The 22,318-nt window shown below is 45.0% G+C and overlaps 1 protein-coding gene across 1 annotated transcript in view; it reads left to right on the top strand.

The window, feature by feature from the left end:
* The window catches only part of LOC147705871 (fer-1-like protein 4), a 1,142,165-nt gene that overhangs the window by 157,057 nt on the left and 962,790 nt on the right, over positions 1 to 22,318 (top strand). The window contains exon 3 of the mRNA XM_086932323.1: positions 21,997 to 22,085. Coding sequence (XP_086788449.1) covers positions 21,997 to 22,085 — 89 coding nt within the window. The remainder of the gene's footprint in view (positions 1 to 21,996; positions 22,086 to 22,318) is intronic.

Genomic DNA, 22,318 nt, shown 5'->3' with positions numbered 1-22,318 from the left:
GGTCCTGGAGGGCCGGATCCATGCCAGATTTTTAAAATTACTACATGTATCTCAATGGGGATATCCCAAAAATCTGGCATGGATCCGGCCCTCCAGGACCGGTTTGGAGACCCCTGCATTAGGGGATCTTCAGTAAACACCTTAGAAATGTATTTTATGCTATCTGAATAGGAGTACAGAGCGAGTATCCCCAAATCTCACGTCTAAAGATGACTGTGGGAATGCATTTCGCTTTAAATATATCAATAGTTGACTTGATATGACTACGCCCCAGACGCTGTGGAAAATCACCTATGCTATGTGCTACTCTATTAAAAGACATCACATTGTTATTAATCAGAGGATGCCAGTTTAACTGAGAGTCCAATAAAATAGCCAAATTACGAATGGTATCTACTCTGCTAATATACTGACCTTTTATAATTGATTTCCTAGTTTTGGTTCTCTTCGGTCCAACCACCATTGTATGGGATTTAGAGAAATTAATATTTAAATCCATACTGTCCATGAAGTTGATAATCATCTAACATTTGGATCATACCGTTAGCAGTGTGCTCAATCAAAACCATATTATCCGCATATACCTGGGCAGGCACAGGTCTACCCCCATCTCTTAAAACGACCTGAGACTGCTAAATTAAAAAGGAAACCAGCCCATTAATGTAAAGAATAACATGAAAAGGTGCTATAAATACAGTCCTCTGGGACTCCTATTCTCAGCTAAAGTGCAACGTATGGTCCCCGTTAGGGCTGTACCTCACAGAGGCAGAAAGCCCCTCGTACACATTGCACAAAAAAAGTGACAATGGCTGTTTCTCCTGGAATCATTTTGAATGAAGTTTACTTCCTTGTTCTTGCCTGTGGCTGAGGGAAACATTTAGTACGTCACAAGAATGTCACTTCTTGAGTCTTTCTTAGATCATGCAGATTAAGCAGGCTGTCAGACACAGTGTTTGCACAAAAACCGCAAACCTGTAGAGCAAGTTTATAACAGACAAAGTAAATTACAAAAAACAATGGGGCATATTTACAAACCCCTATCGCCACATGAACGTCACTTTTTTCAGCATTCCTGTGGTGATACCAGCTTTGCCTTATTTACAGGGCAGTGTCAAGCCACTTAAAGTGGATTAACGCTGCCTTGTGAATAAGGCCCCCTTTCACACTATACTTAGCGTGAAAGGGCTGGACAATGGGTGTTGCGGTGGGCGTTCTGCCACAACACTATTGATATTGAGGCTGTCCCTTATTTACAAGGCTGGCGTAAATATGGGGCAGCGCCAAAATGAACACAAAGAAAACCTGGTCTTAACATGGCGCAGCAAGTGGAAATGCTTTATTTCACCTCGTTTTTGCTGATTCTACACACAAAAACAACACAAGGAATGCAAGATTGCTTATGTGCAGGAAGGGATACCTTCCGGCACATAAACAATCCTTCTCCCCAATGCAGGCACATTTGCACTATGGTGCAAGGGTGCCTGCGTTGGTGGTAGGCAGTTGTAATTAGTCCGAACGCAGGGGACACACACAGGGCTGCACTGTATTGTTGTAAATACGGTGCATCCCTGCGTTTCAAAAGTGGCAGAGCGAGGTGTTAAACCAAGAAGGCTAACGCCACGCTCCATCACTTTTATTGTAAATATGCCCCTGTGTGAGGTGAGCAAATACTAAGGGGGCTGTGCGTTCATCAGAAATTCACTACCCTTTGAAGAACAGGCCGAAACTCTCCAACTGACTAGACCCACTCACAGCTACTTTTGAGGTTTCACCAAAGACCACCGGGCTCTGATTAACTGCACTACAAAACCATGCGTAGAACATGTTTATGAAACATTTTGCAAACAAAATGGTTCTTAAACTGCCCAAGTTCTCTCAACTCCAGCTCCAGCATGTGAAAAATACATACTTTTGAATGGCAGAAGAGAGTTGTGTTCCTTGACACAGATGACAGAGCTGAACCTGTGTCCAGCCCACCACGTCCAGTTTGTAAGGTTTGGATGTTAAGTAGAGTGCAAGTAATCTAGTATGCAGCACACTCATGCTAGAACTTGCAAACTCAAAAAAACACAAAATGTCGAGCTGCAACTTTGCATAAAACTTAATACATTACATGCTGGGCTGTTCCAGATTCATTAGTCAGGAAGGGGTATTCGCTATATTATATCAGGTAAATCCGAATAGTGAGGCAGTGCTTGCAACACTTGATGCTGAGAAGGCATTTGATTCTGTTGAGTGGAGTGGCCATTCTTGTTCGACATACGAACAGAATGCGGAGAAGGGGCTGCTTTCTCTGGACTGGTTTCTATACCTGCTGTGGCGAGGGGTTAAAACCGACAATCACATCCAATAGAATTGTAAAATCCCAAGAAACTAGACAGGGTTGTGTCCTAGCTCTATTGCTATTTGAGGTAGCAATTGAACTATTGGTATGTCTATTGCACTAGGAACACATGCACATAGGCATGTGAAAAGAAGGCGAGAGCAAAATGGTTGAAACCGGTATGCTTGATGTCGGGAGTCAGAGACTCTAGAGTTGCTCTTCGCATCCTCCTAACCGATACAAGTTCTCTAGTTGTTGTATGCGGAGTAGCTAAATATTTATCAAGTGCCTGGTATTGCCGTTCTAAGTCGCTAAACTACAAACATGCTTGAGCCTACTGGAATTGAATCTTTGTATTGTACCATAGCTAATAATTGAGAGATGCCTAAATACCCTGTTTTTAACTTGTATATATGTGCTTTTTATTGTCTTTTAATTGTGTATTTTTTACTGCATGAAATAGCTACAAATCGTCCCTTTTAAATATTATTGTTTCATTACCATAATGTATGTGTATGTCTGTACTTTATTGATATTTATATCGAATAAAGTATATTGATGAAAAAAAGCTCTTAAATACCCACGTCCTCCTACTTTATGTTAAGAATCCAAAGACTAACCTGTGCGAGCAGGTATATGTGATAGTAGAGTTTGACTGTTACTAAGTGTTTTACATCAACTAGTGTAAATCTGAGCTCATGCCTCTGACTGCCTGCACCAAGGAGGCCGGTAGGGACATGGGTTTTTGGTGGAGTGAGGGCAAAATTACATTTCTGGCTATTAAAATTAGCTTAAATTGGGAATGCAATAGATAGACTTGAGACCCCAGTAGCAAGATGGTCCATGTTTCTCATATGGGTGAAAGATTGGCTCTCACCTCAGATCTATTTCATGGAAAAGTTCTTAATTAAATTACCTATCTGCTGAAACGAACTTATTTGTATGGCAAAACGAGTAGCCACACAGAGTATTTACTGTGCCAGAAATAAATTAATTGATTTAACAATGCATAATCTGAAGACTAAGGCCGATGTAGGTATCGAAATACCAGTCGGAAACGGCCGAAAATACCGATTTTCGGCCGTTTCCGACCGGTATTTGGATATTGATATGTAGGGGCATGTCAAAATACAGAATTACCGATTCTGTAAAATACCGAATCGGTAAAAATACCGATTCTGTATACAGGGGTGTAAGAATTCATAATTTACCACCAACTAGAAGTTGGTGGTAAATAATGAAAACCCTCTAAAAGGCATTTTTTTTGCTTTTTAAACGGTGCCATGTTGCAGACATACATGCCCTTAGGGCATGTATGTCTGCAACATGTGCACCTATACATAATTGAGGGGTGCAACAGGGTGTCAAAGTGACACCCTGCCACCCATCAATGTTTCCTTAAATTACCGAATCTGTAAATACCGATTCGGTAATTGACATTCATTCCTATGGGCCTCCAGGCCCATAGGAATGAATGACAATTACCGAATCGGTATTTACCGATTCGGTAATTACCGAATCATTCCGATTCGGTAAATAATTCGGTAAATATACCTACATCCCGATTGCCAGCTCTTAAATACCGAATCTGTATGATTCGGTATTTAAGAATCAGTAATCTGGGATTACCTACATCGGGTTCTAAAAGGGGCTATTTACTGTTTGGTGGCTGTACCTCTTTCTGCCAGTGCATTGGAGGCATGTACTCTGCTGCTCTGGTGGACTACAACCCGCCATACTCTGTCAGAAAACTCTATGCCGCTAAAGGTGATGCTGCCAGGCAGCTCCTCTGAAGGCACTGTAAATTAGCTGATAAGCCATCATGTTTCATGCAACCACTCAGCAACCTTTTGTGTTTTTTCAAAAACAAACTCCCATAGTGGGAGTTTATCTTTGAAAAACAAAATGTCCCTGACACCCTTGGAGTTTTCTCCGAAGGACTGAGGGGCAATTTGTATTTTGTTCTGTTCAAGGATCACTAGGCTTTTCCTGGTGGTCTTCAACAGGGAAAAAAGTGAAAGCATCACAGAACATACACTCTAAGTGGGATAGATAGTTTGAGGTGCTTAGATCAATGACTAGATGTACATGGCTGTCGGTGTGAGGTGGCTTCGCAAGCAGAAACATTATTATTCACCCCAATTCTAATACAACTGGAGAGACTGTCACTTTGACAGACAGGGCACTCTGACATATTTGTGGCATAGTAATCCTGCCTGCCAAATGAATCCTCATAGTTCCTGAAAATTATTCATAAAAATCTCATTACAAACTATGCATTCCAAATTCTAAAAGAAGTTCCAGTTGAAGACCCCAAAGAGCAACCTACAGCTGTGGTTTGATGTTCAGGTAAATACCAAAATTCCTGTCAGCAACCTGCGGGCCCTCAATATGGTAAAAAACTGTTTACTCAGAATATTTCTTGATACTCCCATTGCACCTTGGTCATTACAAAGTGGTTCAGTGAATGATTGTCAAATGCACAAGCAATTGATGAACTATAGATGACTACCTATACTCAGTCAAGTAACTATAAACATCAAATGTGCACAGCAATAATAAGATTAAACTGTTCCCCATTGTAACTATATATTTTTACATTATGATACTCTTCTCAATGTACACAATTCAGAGAGGTAAATGCCAATAATCTCACTATTTAAGCAGAATAGACAATTTATAGTAAAAGAGAAAAATAGCCTGGTTTAAAAAATATGGGATGTGTTAATAAGATTTGCAGCCACACATTATGCATTTCTTTTTTTCTTTAAGCAATCCATTGTGCGTGACCTTTCTAACATTATGGCAGTGGTGCCAAAGGGATTATGCAGATGGAGAACATTAATTTTTTTTAAAGCTAGACACCAAATCATAATATTTTGTATGGTTCGCACATGCAGTCTCTATCGTTTAATTCAGTTTCTGAAAGCCATAACTCCTTGCTATAACATCACAACAGCTACAGGAAGGGAAAGGAAGGCAGGGAGGACAGTGGGGTTTGGTTAAGAGGAAGATATTTTTTTTCTTATTTGCGTCAGGGAGGAGAGAGCATGCTATGTATAGCTCTCCCAATATCCTCTGCCCCTGCACAGTAGTTGAGGGCAGGGGCAGGGGATTTTGGGCGCCATGCGTAACATAAAATTATAAATGGGTAGAAAAGTGATCTACAAGGATGTTGTTCTCCTCTGAGTTCAGAGTGACAACATAGGCTTCACTCTCGTGGTTTATTTGACATCACTCAGAATTCCTTGGTGAAAAACTTCCCTGTAATTCACTGTTACCCATCTATAATTCTATATAAGAATCAATTATACACGTGCACTTGTGATTATGTTTTCTAAAGTTCTCAATTAAATGGGGCACGGGTACCACGATCATCTGTTTTTGCATTAAAACAGACAGTGACCTTATTTCCAGTTGCCCAAAATATGACACATCACACAAGCAATGTCTTTGTGTCACTTACAAGGGCCAATCGATATGATTATCAGTTACTCATTTGGAAAGTTTTGTTCAAATTCATAGTAGCACCCACAATCTAAAAAACTAAGCTGTAAATCAATATTCATAAATCTGCATAACAGCTCAATGCACGTTGAGCTTTTGTTCACTTTCACATACAGAATTTTAACTCTACTAAGAGCACAAGTCAGAACTCTTTTAGAAGGGGTGCCCAGTGGCATAGCAAAGGGGATGGAGGGGGCGGTCCACCCCAGGTAGCGTGAATTTTGGGCCGGCAGTCGGCGCTCCCCCCCTCTTACCTGTGGCCGTTGTGGGGCGGCAGAAGATGGAATCACCTGCACACCCCTCCCGCTCTTAGATTCGGCCAACGCATGCGGCAAACGCAGGGGCCGCCCCCGGCGGCCTAAGGCCTAGCTACGCCACTGAGGGTGCCTCTGCTGTGATCTTATGGAGATCAGTATGCAACCTGCAGTCCACATACTGAAATTCTTGCTTGCCAACTTATCCCCTTATCCTTCAGGTGCAGATAAAGCAGGCACCATTTTATCAGCTCATATTAACCCCAGTAAATTGCAGCATTATGGACTCATGGGACTCTAGCAGCAAGTGGCATATAACAAAAGCATTATTGCTTATTAATTATTCATGACAATAATGTATTCAGTTTATCAAAATCTTAAACTATGCTGGAATAGAAATATAGTCATTATACCAAGCAAGTATAATTTCACTTATAACTTAGATAAGACAATGTTAAGTTATTCAGTAATTTTAAGGAATTTATCAATATCATAAAACCTTGACAGAAACAACCATGAAAGAGTACAATAAATAACACAAATGAACATCTCAATTAAACATATTACCATAGAGAATACAAGTCTATATGAATCTAGGTTCATGATAAAATACAGAAAAAGAATACACCATATTTATCACAATCCTAAAATCAATCAGGTTTCGACCGCCTAGACAGTAGCGCAGCTCGTAATGAACAAGATACGGAAAATAAGACAAATTAATTTGGGGAGCATCTGAAAATATTTAAACAAGGGCAGGACATACTTGGGTATAATTGAGTGATTTCAGCATGGGGACTAAAAACATCTTCCTGGTCCTGCTAAAGTAATCACAGAGCAAGATAAAGTGTAAGGTGTCCTGTGGGGACCTATTGTCGCAGGCACAGGGCAGCCTAGACCCAGCATGAGCCCACCCACTAGGTGCAGCTCACAGATGGTGTAACTGATTGAATCTAAACCTAGACAGTAAAAACCTGGCTTGCGGGTGCGTATCAAACTTAGGGGCCGATTATGATTGCGGAAGGCTTGTCACCGCAATCGCAACACGATATTCCCCCACCACATTACGATGGCAGAAGGAATCGCGCTCAAACCACGGTGGATGCAAAGACCGTCCGCCATGTGACAACCAAAAGCAATCATACTGGCGGACTGACCAGATAGCCTAAAATGGTGGCGTGCTTAGCAGGCACCGTCCACCAAATTAGGATGCTGGCTGCAGCAGTCCTTTGCCACCATGGAAAGGCTGGTGGGGATTTGATACGGGGGCCTGTTGCGGGAGGTGTGGATTCACTGGGGGGTACCCAGGTACCCCCTACATTTCGCAGCACTCCTGTGTGGTGCCTGCCACGTAGTGCAGTGAAATGCACATCTTGCCTTTTTGGCATCGCAGCAGGGGCTGCAGTCTGCAGCTCCCGCCGCAATGTTAAATGGCCCCATGGTGGCAGTCGCTTCCTAATGTGGTGTGCGGGACCGCCGCATGCATAGGGACCATCCCTGTCATCACCAGGATGGCAGACGGACTCCTGTCCGTCTGCCATCCTATTGACCCCCTTAGATAGGGCTCCATGCCCTTTACAGTCTGTAAAAGCAAATGTTCCCCCACTGAAGATTTCTGTAACTCCAACTGCTCCCTTGAAATCAATGTTTGCTCAAGGAACAAACTCCTGGTATTTTTCAGTCCTTAGGGGGACAAGGAATGCAGGTCAGAAAAGATGTTCACTCTCCCCAAGGTGGCAAAAACTGTCTTTACATAAGCTATCCATGCGACTCCATATGCATTTTCAAGAGACAAACAGTATGAAAAGAATCAGACAATTAAGTTTTAAGCCCTCCCTGGTTCAGATTTTAATCCAGCACAAGAGACTGAGGTCAACTAAATCAGGTACTTGTGAAATTCCAAGCTCCCGCCACCTCTGAAAAAGCTGGAGTGCATTGCAGACTTTTCAACAACTTGGATTTTCTCTATATTTGCAAACCCCCAAACCTCCCTTCCTAGTGAAACTGTTAAACACACATGGCCTGGTATACCTTTAGTAACACTTGCAGAGACCAAGAACCCAATCTATGTGCACAGCTAGTTACTGCACCAATGGTTTGGATAAGTTCAAAGTTCTTACCCTCAACACTGGATGTTCAGTTATTTTTCACATCAAATAAAACCCCTAAATAGGCTGACACTTTCCCCAAGGTGTGGTTAGCCACCTTGAAGGTTTCGGTGCTCCTGGATCGTGGGCTGGCAACCATGATGTAGGACTTTGAGTAGATTACGGACAGGTGAAGACTCCCCATGAAGAAGACAAATTTGTCCAGCAGTAGCTGCTGTCCCCTGGCCTCTGTCATAAGAACAGCATCACCGGCATACAACAGTACCAGGAGTGATCTAGCCTCTACTCACGGACATTCCGCCTGGACAGAAGGAGTGCATTCCCTAGCCCAGTTACATATAATGTGAACAAGAATGGCACTAAAATGCACCCTTGGTGGGCATCACTTCACTAAGGAAAAGACCATGTGCTGGCCAACCTTGCGAAAAGTGTACTGAAGCAGTGGTATCAGAATGCAGATCAGTCAGAAGGGCCACAATGCTTGGTTCTACCCCCAGGTGGAAAAACCGGCCCCATAGTTTGGTACGATTAACCTTATCAGATGCGGATATAAGGCCCATAAACGCTAAATGGAGGAATTCTGGCCTGGCACCTGTATATTTATTAATAATAAGATAGAGATTCAGACATTGGTCAGATGTAGAAATGCTTGGTCTGAAACTATATTGGACGCTGCTTAGGATGTCATTGGCGTCAGCCCATTCTAATAGCCTGTTAAGAACAACCCTCCTTAGAAACTTCCCCATCGCATCTATCAGGGAAATAGGGCGGTAACATTGTGGATTGTCCTAGTCCCCCTTCCTAAACACAGGGACAATCACTGCAGATGACCAAGAGATCATCGCCCGGCCCTAGCAGCCGCATTCAAGACCCACATCAGGAGGGGGTTCCACAATTAGGGGTCAGCCTTACAAAGATCTGGGAGAATTTCAAACATTAGGTATTCATTTCTATGTTATGGAAACCATAAATACTAAATGATCCCATTCATTTAATTATTGACTGACAAACACACTGTTCTTTCAATTTGAAGAGCACTACAACCCAGTAATTCACAAAAATGTCATCAGTTGAGGAAGTGACATCATATGAAGTGAAATCATATGGTCTTTGATGTCTTCCCGAATGTGATGCCATGTGACCTTTGACCCTGGTAATGTCACAGGAAGTATGTCACTAAAGGTGAAACTGTATAATTAGTGGGAAATGAATAACATGTAGATACGGTTCATACTTTTAGCATATCATTTCATGTTTCATTCATTCACCTTCTCTACCTCTCATAGTTCTGCCTTAGGATCGCTCTCACCTCCATAACTTCTATCTTCTTATCACCTTCCTTGCTCATCTCCCTCTAACCTGGCATTTTCATGTCATACTAATCACTTTAACAGTTTTTCTATAAAGCAGAGCGGGATGGGGTTTGCACCGTGCAAATCGTTGGTGCAAATTCAAGTACAAGCTGCACTCGAGTGCATGGACATTTGTCTCAAATTCAGGTTAAACACCACATCAACAGCACATCAATGACAGTGAAGCACACTCAGCTCCACAATAATAACACAGAACAGTAGATTTGCAAACAATGAAGGTTTATTAGCAGATTAATAAAGTTACAAACTCAAATCATTCAAATTAACCATAAATAATAATCACTTTATAAAAGCATTTCTCAGTATAATCGAACACATCAAAATAGCAAATACAAAGACAAACTATGTAAAGTTGTCATTTACAAATTTAATAAAGTCAAGTTTCCTCTGAAGGAAAATTCCCTAATGCTAAGCTAAGGATTCAATTGCGGTTGAGGAAAGTTAAGCAGCAGATACCAGCAAGGAAAGCATTTAAAGGAAGAACCAAACGAAGATTCAGTCAGACAGAGAAAAAGGTAGATTTGGTAAGGAATCCAACTGTTTGAGCAGGAGACAAATAACACAGCAAGTCTCAAGAGAGTAGAAGGGGCATGTGAATTTAACTAGCTCAGCAATGCACAATTTAAACATACACATTTTAAACACTATGAAACACTCTCAACGGTTCCCAAGAAGTGGGGACCAATCAGAATCATCCATGCATTTGCAGTCTTCTTCCCACGCCTTGAAAAATAGGGGACTTCAGCTGCATGACCTTCAAAAATATATCTTAGAACAGCAGGGGCGGCTCTAGGCTCATGGCGGCCCTGGGCAGGAAGCGTAGGTAGGGGGCACCGGAAGAGGGGGTCCGGGCGGGCCGGAGCACGGAGGCCAGTGAAGAGGGGGGGGGGGGTCAGGGTGTTTGGAAGTGGAACAGAGCCGGAGTCCGCCAAATCCCTGCCAGGGGCCGCCACGCAAATATGTATCCATCCTCAGAGGATTATTATATTAAGGATGTATATTGGCGTGGTGGCCCCTGGGGTTTGGCGGCCCTGTGCAGGTGCACAGCTTGCACAGGCCTAAGGCCGCCCCTGAGAACAGAATGGTACATTGGGGTCAGTTTGCCCCAGGTGCAGGTGTAGAAATTCACTATTCACTCTTCAAAGAACATACGCTCATAATCTGTTCTCACAGAAACCAAAAATGTGCAGCCTTTAATTAATTCAAACTACTGTAGCTCAGCTCCTGAAACGAGGGATAGAGTGAAAGAATAAAGCATCCAAAAGCATATTTTCAGGTCTCACGAGTCCGCTAAACCGAGGCTTTACCCCATTGTGTAAAACTTCTTTTGAAATCTCAGAAGAGATGGGTTCGTCAGAGGTAAGTCATCCGACTGTCCACCCTCTTCAGAGTTGACAATCGGATGTCTTTTTAACTGTCTGTCGCTGCCAGGTACATCATGTAGGCGAGGACACCCTCCTTATCTCCAAGACCCCGAAGGGCTTACAGAGTTTGTTAGACAGCTTCCAGTCAGCGAGGGCTGGTTATCAATTCTGAAAAAACTAAGTATTTGGTATTGAATCCTCCAAAGAACCTTGGGACTCCCCCTGTACTAAACATGGTCCCACTAGAGAGGGTTACCATGTTCGATTATTTGAGCATTCGTATTTCTGACTCCATGCTCTGGAATAGTCATATACAGAAAATGCTCCTGAATCACAAGAGGGTTACGGGGGCAATACTTAAAGAGGACCGTACCTCAGTGAGCAGGCCTATCGCTCCTGCAATTGATATATATAAGGCAAGAGGAGTGAGCTCTGCAATTTACGGTGCTGACCTCTGGGGCTTTTCCAATGTAGACCAACTAGTGCGATCTGAAAATAAATTCACAAAAGAACTTATGATGTTGCCCTCGAGGATCCCTACTAGGCCCTGCAGCAAGACCTAGGGTGCCATCCATTTAGAGACTTGGCCAGACTGCGTCCCCTCCTGCTGTGGGCCCGCCTATGGCGGACGCCAGAATTGGCAGGGTATGCGGCAGGGCTAAATGAAATATTGAACATGGACGGATGGCACAAGTTGAAATGGCTGAAGGACCTGAAAACCCTCTTATACAACCTTGGTCTGGGCGAAGCGTGGTCAAATAGAACCGCTCCGCCGAAGGCAGAACTCAAGAAAATCTATTGGTCTAAGGTTCGTGGGTTCGCACTAAGGGTTTTCTGGATACCAAATCCGGTAGGCTAACCGAGGAGTTTATGCAATTTAAAAACTCCAATTTTTACGAACCCTACCTAGATGTTATTCAGAAACCTTATGACAGGGCTTTGTTCTTCGCATTTAGGGTTGGTTCGCTTCCTACACGTGATATGACTGCCCGATGGACAGGGGCGGTGGGTGACATTTGAAAGTGGTGGGGCGCAAAGTGATTTGCATACAGCACCGTAGCGAGCAAGCGCAGCGAGCGAGCCTGAACCCCAAAAGGGGGGTTTGGGGGGACAACCCCCCCTAAGAAAATTTTGGAAAAAAAAGAAGAAAAATCGTGCATTTTCAAGCAAATTTGAGAAAGCAGGAAGGTTAATAAAGCAATTGTGAAAGTGCAGTTATTACATTAATAGATGGCATAACATAGGTAGCTGCTTATTCAGTATAACCACAGAGCTTCATACATTCCGTCCTATTATGCTCAGGTGCTGAATTCAGACTATAAGACTTTCATGGAAATCTCAGCTCTAAGAGTAGAAGAAGTTGCACAGCAGTTGGGAATCAGCCTTCACAAAGCATGGGCACACCGAGTCCACCTCGAAAATAAATACCAGCTTGAAATACCATGTTGTTAACTTTTAACAGTGTGGCTAACGCTCGCACACATGTCTGAATATTCCCGCTAACGTACTGCTTATATTGAATGTGCTAACCGATTTTTAACAACCGTAGTTTTTCCTTTTCCTTGTACTGAGTTTTCTATCAATGTAGTGTTTTTTGCCTTGTTGGTTTGATGATGCATAATTTCATGCTGCTGATTCATGGTGACCAGCCAGTGTAAATTATGGTTTTGCCTATTTGTTGTGTGGCCATCACCACCAGCCATGCACACTACACATTCGCCTATGATCTGGCACCTTTGTTTTAGTTCTTAACAAATCCAACTTATGAATGCTCCCTAAAAGGAGCACTCTAGACCTAGCACACCAATCCAACTGCAGACCAATCCTGAAGGGCCTAGGCTATTCCACGAAAAACTGATTGAAATGCCAGTGTTAACATAGTTCTGCAACTACCTTGAAGAAAAAACCTTTGCCTCCGACTGGGATCTGTCCTAGAAGAGGCACAGACTCTGCACAGATCTCTATGTATAACGATTTACATACAATAGTGGACAAGAGCTTGATCAATACCCTTCTGTAATAAATGGTGCACACGCTGCACTGCAGACTGCCTTTGATTTATGGCTCTCAGTCTAAAAGCACTATTGCTGTTTCAGTATTTAATGGCCAGCACTCAAGAAAGGGCTGATGTTCTTGTGGTTTTACCTTCACAAAGGCAACCGGTGCACTGTGTGGTGTGCTGTACATAGGGGCGTAGCACTGTACGGGAAGAACCTGTGCTTACTGGATTACCTAAAGTGCCTTCAGATTGGTTAGCAATGTGTTAGTATTTCATTCTCACCTGGTTGCATTCTCATCGAGTGGTGAAGTCGGCCTGTGAGTGGGCAGCTTCAGCTCTGGCAAGCAGGTCACTTTATTTGAGGAGGGGCTAGCAGTGTGAATGCCTAACAAGTCTTCTGATTATTCAGCTTGTCTGCTCGTTGCCCAGCAGTCAGTCAGGCATCCAGCCCCCGGCCCCTCTCTGGGATCCTCCTGTCCCTTAGCCATCATGGTAACATTGGTAAACTAAAGCCTCGGCCTCCATTCGATTGATTCATGCCCGCCCGCCCCCGCCCAAATTGAAAAGATATTATGCATTTTTATATAGCGCGCTGCGCGGACTTTACTTGATGGTCTCAGAGTGCTTCACAACAATAGGAACAGTAATGATACTACACATGAGGAGAAAACTACAAGTGAACAAACAACGTACAACAGCAAACGTTAAGTTTCATGAGGCAAAAAGTGATAAATGTGAGCAAACAAAATACAAGAGGTAGCAAACGGTACAATTATAGGAGGAAAAAAGTGACATCTGTGGAGGTTTGTTACAAAGGTATAATACAAAGTAGAAGTACTTGAACTTCACACTACAGCAGTAGTACTTCTAAAAAATGGTGGGCCTGTGTCCAGTTCTGCCAGGCAGGGAACGAACGGAGACAGAGAGTTAGTGTCTGTCTGCAGGCAGCCACGTGGTGAGTCGAACTGCGCCGCACACGAGCCCTAACGACACCACGACACTGGGCCTGTCCCAGCCATCATGGTAACAAACATTGGTAAACTAAAGCCTCGGAGTCGGCCTCCATTCGATTCATGCCCGCCCCCGCCCAAATTGAAAAGATAAGAAGGCTACCTACCTATGCTGCCTACCAGTGCCACAGAGTGGAGTCAGAGACTGAGAAACACCTGTTCACTTGAACTTCTAGCTGCTGTGTACTGTACAAACGCTGTCCGACCAATTCTGCCAGGGAACGAACGGAGAGACAGATAGAGTTATGTCTGCAGCCACGTGGTGAGTCGGACAGTCGGACTGCGCAGCACACGACACGAGCCCTAGTAACGACGACGACACAGGACACACCACTGGCAGACACAGCAGTGCCAGTATAGGACAACCTCAGGTGTAAGCAGCAAACACACAGCAGGCAATCCCAGACAGTACCAAATTAGGCCAACATCAGATGCAGACACCAGGCACACACCACAGTCAGTACCAGGCACCCCGTCTAGGACAACAGCAGTTACAAGCAGCAAACACACTTTGCAGTCAGTTCTAGGCAGTTCTAACGTAGCCAAACATCAGTTACAGGCAGCAGACACATACCATAGGCAGTCTCAGTCTGGAACAACATCAGTTACAGCAGGGGTACTCATAGTACGGCCCCCGGGCCGCTGGCGGCCCGGCAAGCCTTCTCTGGCGGCCCGCGGACCTTTCAGACATCTACCCGAGTTTTTTTTTTTTTAAAGGCTGTCTGCAACCAGAGCTGACTCAGAGACTCTGCTGCCTGTGGGGGCCGGGCGATTGCCGTCGTAGTCAGAGTGGGGCTGCAGGGGCGCTGAGAGGTGAAAATAGCCTGATTAACATGCTAATGGTCTGACCATTAGCATGTTAATGAGGCTATTTTCACCTCTCAGCGCCCCTGCAGCCCCACTCTGACTACGACGGCAATCGCCCGGCCCCCACAGGCAGCAGTCTGAGTCAGCTCTGGTTGCAGACAGCCTTTAAAAAAAATGAGGGAGACAGAGGGAGGGAGGGAGGGAAAGCGAGGGAGGGAATAGTGCTACATGGGCCTAATTTGTGCCGGTGCTGAGCAGCGGAAAGCTCTCTTCATGCTGTCAGGCCATCCCCAGATAGAACGTAACAGATAGTCCTAACGAACCAACCAACCATATCCCACGTTTATCAAAACACTTCCAGGAAAACATATTTTGCGCAATGCGTTTTAGAGGGCTTGCACATTCATGCACGAAACAAAGAATACAATACCCCCTTGGTTCAGGGACTACAACATCACACGAGACGTCACTTCAGAAGTTACGGACGCCGTTTAATTACAGATTAGCGCACAGACTCCCGGCTGAACAAAGGTAGGAAGTGCGCTTCGGTGCTCATTGTGGCTTGTAGCAATGATAAGATCTGCTGCATGACTTCCAATATGCATGCCCTGGAAAGGCATTTCGCCTGAGCACGGGTTGACAGTTTTATACAGAGGAGTCCCTTTGAGCAATGCTAGCAGGAAACTTGGTGTGTGTGTGTCAATCTACACTACTACAGAATACCTTCCATCTGGAAACAGACAGAAGTGGGCCCGTATTTTGGTCAATGGTATGTGGCCCTAAAGGTCACACTCACTCTCACCTAGTTTTGGAAATTCCTGCAGGCCCTGCACCGACCGCCTGCCTCTCAGCAGCCTTTCCCTCCCTGGCGGATTACGTGACTCAGGCACCCTCGCCAGATAGAGCTGTAATATTCACCTGCCTTCCATGTGGGGGCCAAGGGGACACGCAATTGCACTGAGGAAGGCAATTTCAGCACCTGGAGAGCAGCACAGCTCCTCTCAGACCCACGGAGAGTCACGCAGATTGACCCCTCCCTTCTCGGGGCCAGGCCCTTTGAAAATGATACGAAGGTCCGGGTCCAGGTCGACGGATTTACAGTGCTGCAGTGCTCAAAGAGAGTGTCTTCTTGGCTGTCTACTCCCAAACACCGTTAAACCACCAGCATAAGGGACACACTGGAACTGACACTTGTAAGTATGTATAGCAGCAGTACCTCAATTGCTGTTAATTTCTTTTGGCATTTGGCCTCGTGCAAAATGTACATGTAAGCAGAGCAGTTTTGATGTACTGATGGTTTGGGTTCCATGGCAGTATGTTATAGTAGCAGTGGGCTGCATCAATATCTGGTGTATTGTAATTTGAGATTACCGTTTCCACATTTCAGGCGGGAGCCAGCCAAAATAAAGCACTTTTTGGCTTTAAAAATCAGGAGTCTCCCTTCTGAATCGGGAGAGGGAGACAGAGGGAGGGAGAGCTAGAGGGAGGGAAAGAGAGGGAGAGGGAAAGTGAGGGAGGGAAAGGGAGCGAGGGAGGGATGGAGAGGGCGGGAGGGAAAGGGAGGCAGACGGAGACAGAGGGAGGGAGGGAGACAGAGGGAGGGAGACCGAGAGAGGGCGGGAGACAGAGAGGGAGGGAAAGAGAGGGAGAGGGAAAGTGAGGGAGGGAGAGCGAGGGAGAGCGATGGAGAGGGAGGGGAAGGGATGGGGAGGGAAGGAGGGAGAGTGAGGGAGAACGAGGGAGGGAAAGGGAGCGAGGGAGGGATGGAAAGGGAGCGAGGGAGGGAAAGGGTGGCAGACGGAGGGAGACAGAGGGAGGGAGGGAGACAGAGGGAGGGAGACAGAGGGAGGGAGGGAGACAGAAAGAGGGAGGGAGGGAGACAGAGAGAGGGAGACAGAGGGAGGGAGTGAGGGAGACAGAGGGAGTGAGGGAGACAGAGAGGGAGGGAGAAAGTGAGAGAGTCAGAGTGAGTGAGACAGAGGGAGAGATGGAGAGAGATGAGAGAGAGAGAGAGTCAGAGGGAGACAGAGTCAGAGACAGAGAGAGGGAGAGGGAGAGGGAAAGGGGGAGGGAGAGGGAGAGGGGGGAGAGAGAGAGAGGGAGAGAGAGGGAGGGAGACAGAGAGAGTGAGTGAGACAGAGGAAGAGAGGGAGTGAGAGAGTCAGAGTGAGTGAGACAGAGGGAGAGATGGAGAGATGGCGAGAGATGGAGAGAGAGAGAGTCAGAGGGAGACAGAGTCAGAGGGAGACAGAGAGACAGAGAGAGGGAGAGGGAGAGGGAGGGGGAGAGGGGGGTAGAGAGGGGGAGAGAGGGGGAGAGAGGGGGAGAGAGGGGGAGAGAGGGAGGGAGAGGGAGGGAGATGTGTGTCTATGCCGGGTCTGGTGGCTCAGTGGACGAAGGCGTCCGCTGCAGGGACCTATGATCAACCTTATGGTCATAGTTTTTCTTGTTGCTCTAGCCCCGCCCCTTCTCCACTGACCCCGCCCCCACCGGTGCGGCCCTCGGACACAAACCACACTGTAAATTTGGCCCCCGAGAGAAAGTTTGTGAGTACCCATGAGTTACAGGCAGTGGGCACTCACCGCAGTCAGTCCCATGCAGTCCCACCCTAGGCCAACATCCTGGTCAGTCCCAGTCTAGGACAACTTAAGTTGCAGACAGCAGACACTCACCGCAGTCTTGTCACCTGAGGACCAGCCTAGGTCAAGTTCACTTGAAAGCAGTAGGCAAACACCTAATGTTGGTCCCAATCTATGACATCAGTTGCAGGCAGTGATTACACACCTCGGTCAACTTCAGTCAAGGACACTATCCTTTGCAGAGGCACACCACATTCAGTCCACTGCGTCCCTTCCTAGGCCAGTATCAGTTGCAGGCGCAGACAGATCCCCGCAGTCAGCCCCATGCAGCCGAGGCAGAATTACTGACATGGTCTAGAAACAAAAACACAGTCAGTGCCACCACGAAGCGAGCACAGACAGCAGGCACTTATCGCAGCCACATGAAGTAGCAGCAGTGAGAGGCAGCATACTGAGTGGGCACTGCAGTCAGTATCAGTAACAGTTAGAAGACGCACTCTTCTTCCTTTCTAGCAGTCTAAACACAGCAGTAGCAACCTCGCATGAACACAGCAGGCAGCAGAATGCCTCACCTCTACGTTCTGCGCAGCCAGCCAGCAGCACCCTTTAGCCTCTCCAAAACAGTCTCTCCTGAGGCCGACGATGGCAGAGATCAGATTCAGGCAAAATGGACTGGGCAGACATGCCCAAAGCAGGCACGAAACATAGCAGTGCAGTCCCTAGGTTTCGGAGCTACAGACAACCACAAACGTCAGCTGAAGGGAAAGACATACATACTTAACATTAAAGGCTGACGAAAAATTAAGTCCCTGCACAACCAGCTTGATGAAGTTATGTGGACGTCGACTTCACTCACATGGTCTGGGATTGATTCAAATTTGTTCGTTTTTGGCGACCAGTCACCATCTGATCTGGAACGAACCCTGGAGAGGCGGCAAACCGTTTCGGTTTCAGCAGGCACACTCGTCTCTTCACCGGGCAGCAGAGGTAGAGCCAGCCAAGACAGGCAACGAATGCACGGCAGCTTGTGCACAGTCAGGCAGCAAGCACGCACATCGGGAAATGACTCTTGCAGCTCCACCAGGAATCAGCGGGCAGCCCTCATTCCCTTTACTCCGTGCAGCTCCCTCCAACACACAGCAGCCAGCCAGCCAGCAGCGCCAGGGCGTGCATCCCCAAATGGCCAGTCACTTCATGGCTTCACATGAAGTCACACAGTGATTGGCCATTAAGTGCAGCTGAGGCAGTGCGCCGTGGAACAGCCAATCCTGGCGCTGCATGCAGCGCCAGGATTGGCTAGGGGGGCACAGTCACTACTCGCCCTGGGGGCTGCGGCAGTCAGCGGCACGGCTGCTGTAAGAAACAGCACCCCCCTTGGTGCAACTCTAAAGGGGAAGGCTGAACCGCGCATGCTCGGGCTAGGTGCAGCCCAACTTTTCACCTGCGCAGAATGCCAGCAGCCAAGCCCAGCCCCACCCCCTGATCTCCAGCCCCAGCCCCTGATCACTCCTGAATGCTCCGGGTGTGTCCCTATTCCCGGAGATACACTAGCGCTGCTGCGCTATTTCTTAGTGTGCACTGCTGTGCTTGACGACGGTGCGTCCCAGGCTTAGTGGGGCAACACCCCTACGCCCCAATGGACGCACCGCGGCTGCCAATGGAAGGTTCCCTACCAGACACCAGCTTCCTGCCCGATCTGTGAAGTCCCTCTAGAGTCAGTGGCACATATTATGTTTGCATGCCCAGCCTATAAAGCTCCAAGGGAACGCTGGCTTAAACCACTTTGCAGGGAATTGGGCACTCGTAACCATCTCGCAGCATTGCGCATTCTAAGATCTGATGCGGGAGCCCTGTATGTTTGTGGTTTGGCCAAATTCCTGAGCTGGGCTTGGAACATTAGGTCGAGATCTTTGAAAGCTAACCTTTAAGTATTGCTGCTGCTATGAGCTACCCGCTTTTTACAAACTGTACTTTTTCTCATTTTATGTTGTACATATTATCTCTTAATGCCATTTTAACTATTTTATTATTAAGGTCCAGATGAATTCTCATGTTCAGTCATTTAGACTGTTAGCAATACTTGTGGTAATGCTTTGTCTTTTTAATAATAATTCGGCTTTTAACTCATGTATCATTGCTTTTAAGATATGTTTTATCGAAATAAAGCTAAAATGACTGACTGACTGACATGTAGGCGAGGACAGTAAAAATAAGAAAAATGGCCATCATACCATGGGAGAAAGCTCCCAAGTTGTGGCGGCCAATCATTTTTATTTTTCGAAAACAAACTGCTGCTTTAGGAGTTTGTTTTAGAAAAATAAAAACATTTGAAAAGGCTTGCCAGCTGGCCATCCATCATGTTTGAAGAAGCAGTCCCTTAAACATTTCCTAAACTGACAGGAAATACCAAGACAACAGTTCCTACCAATATATAGAAATGTAGGTGGGGCCTGCAGACATCTCTAATTTTGGCAGGCAGGATAAATGCAGCCGACTGATGTAAAGTCCTCCACGCACCTGTCTGCCTTTACACTGTGTGCCAAACCCGAAATCAGACCTTCTGTCTAGAGGGCTACAGTGGGTGAAAAACAGAGCGTTGGAATGCTAGACCATGCGATTGCCAGTTGATAGTCTATTTGCAAGGATTTGTCCCATCACCCTTTGGGTGTTTGATTGCCTATAGTGTGCCTGGAAACCTGAGTCTAGTGCGGCTTTCTAAGCCTACTACTGGCAATGTTTGTGCAAGCCAAAAATTAGTACATTTGCATCCGTTCAAGGAACACTTCTGTGGGTGCAGATTTACTACTTCTTTGGTGCATCAATTACTATATCTAGGTTCCCAATCCAAAAAAATGAAAAGTTAAACCGCTTAGTGAAGTCAGTACCAAGGTGATACTGGAGAGACCAGTTGTCCTGTTGCTTCTGTACACTCCAGGTTTTTGCCAAATCAGAAAATACTTTAATGAGAGGGATTTTTGATAGTTTGCTTGTGTAGTAATACAACAAGTCAGCACAATCCGCTCTTTTAATTTCTCCCAGAAAATGGAACATTGCATTTTTAGCCTGGACTTTGACAGAACGTAGGGATCATTCAAAGTGAATTTGTTAGAGTAGAATTCGATTTCCGCATGTCCAAAGGTGTTTTTAGAAAGCTACCTTTGATTTTATCTAACCATATGATATTATCATGAGCCCATATAAAAAAGCCAATAAGGCCGGTAGTAAGTAACTTTCACATTAAAATTTAGGATAAGGGTCTGGGAACGATTTCCCAATTCATGACTGCATTTCTTCACGTCACCCATTAGTGTCTTACACATTGTGAGTTTAGTTGCCAATAGTGTCTGCAAGGGCGGGCAAATTTTGATGATCATGCCCTGATAATTATATTGTGGAGCAGCGTCTAGAGGTTCACCTTAATAATTCCATGAAAAGTATTGTTACTGTTACCAGATCTCATATTTTTGGCAGTATTACCTTAACAGCATATGTTTAGGTCATCATGTAATAGTTGAAGGCCAACACGGGTGTGACAAAGCAGTATTGTCATCATCATGAAATAAGGCTGAGACATGCAGTTCTTCAATTTTAGTGAGACCGCATTCTCCTTTCACAAGATAACATTTAGATTGAAAGGAATATACTAAAAACATTAGTGGGAAAAAAAGCTTATTTTCATGTACCTTATAAACAGATGCCCTTGTATTATGCTGCCTGTCTCTTCCTGTTTGCACCTTGGCCTGAGTATCTTCATAAAATAGAGATTTACCTTTGATAATCTCCTTTTGAACACAGATATTTTACATTCTCAACAACAAAAATGAATTTGGCCACTGTGTTGAAGTCTGACTTCAGGTCAATGAACAAACTACTTTCAGTCATTGTTATTAATAATTGTTATAATGATATGAATTATTGGTCAATTGTATTGCTCTATGTAAGTAGCATGGACTTGATCACAATGTAGCAGTGTGACCTCTGAGTGTCTATTTATAGCAGATAAGGGTATTAATACATTATTTCTACAGGATATCTATGAAAATGTATTGTTGACAAATTTATGATAATTGTTTTGAGCTAAAAATAACTTAGAAGATTCTGTTTTTCTTAAAGATGTTCTCGAATTTTCAAATGTATTTTTCACCCCAGAGTTACATTATAATTACATGGTGATTTCCAAAATATGTATTTTTGTTTGGTACTCGCCTACCAGACAGTACACACTGTCTGGTTGGCGAAAGACCGTTTTTGGGTTTCCCAAAAAGGTACACTGGACTTAACAGCCTGCCCGTTGCTTACCATTGGTTGGCTTTATTGTCACTCCCATTTGATTGCTTATTTTTCAATGCCTTGCCTTCCTGTTTTGTGTTTGTTCCTCCCCTGGAGCATAGCCCCTTAACTCTCCTTCTGATTGGCTGACTTGTATGATTCCACTATTTACTTTCAGAGAACTACTTTTTCTTTTTGATCAAGCAATCCATGAGAGTGCATATGTGTTCCAGATGTCTCTTTCATGAAATTCTTCCCCGCCAAACACCACCACCACTGATCTCTGTTTTGCTCTTTCCCTGGTGGGCATCTCCCTCCACCCCATGTTGCTCTCTCCTTCGTATGACTTTTCTCTGTGCTCGCTGTTCTTGTTAAAGTAACTGCATTGTACTTTGATTTGCAGCTCTTCCGTTGGCCTCACTATGGAAAGCTTATTGTGGAAGAGATGTTGGTGGTTAAAGTGTACAACTGCAGCAAAGTCTTTACAAACAGGTCAGTTTTCTATCTATTGCTTAGAGGGGTTTGAACACCAACACACTGATATAGAGCAGTACTGAATGGTAGTATGTGTGACTGTTGAATTAATATGCATTTCTATTATAACTGCAAATTGAAAATACGTAGTCATATCAAATAACTTCATTAAAATCGCAAAAGTCTGGTAATAACTACAGAAAATTGCAGTAAAGCATGTGTTTCAGCAAGCGCCAGTTTAGAACCTGTTG

The sequence above is a fragment of the Lissotriton vulgaris genome, chromosome 7, assembly GCF_964263255.1.
Source record: "Lissotriton vulgaris chromosome 7, aLisVul1.2, whole genome shotgun sequence".
NCBI lineage: Eukaryota > Metazoa > Chordata > Amphibia > Caudata > Salamandridae > Lissotriton > Lissotriton vulgaris.
The sequence above is the reverse complement of the archived record's forward strand: the minus strand, read 5'-3'. Positions and strand labels throughout refer to the sequence as shown.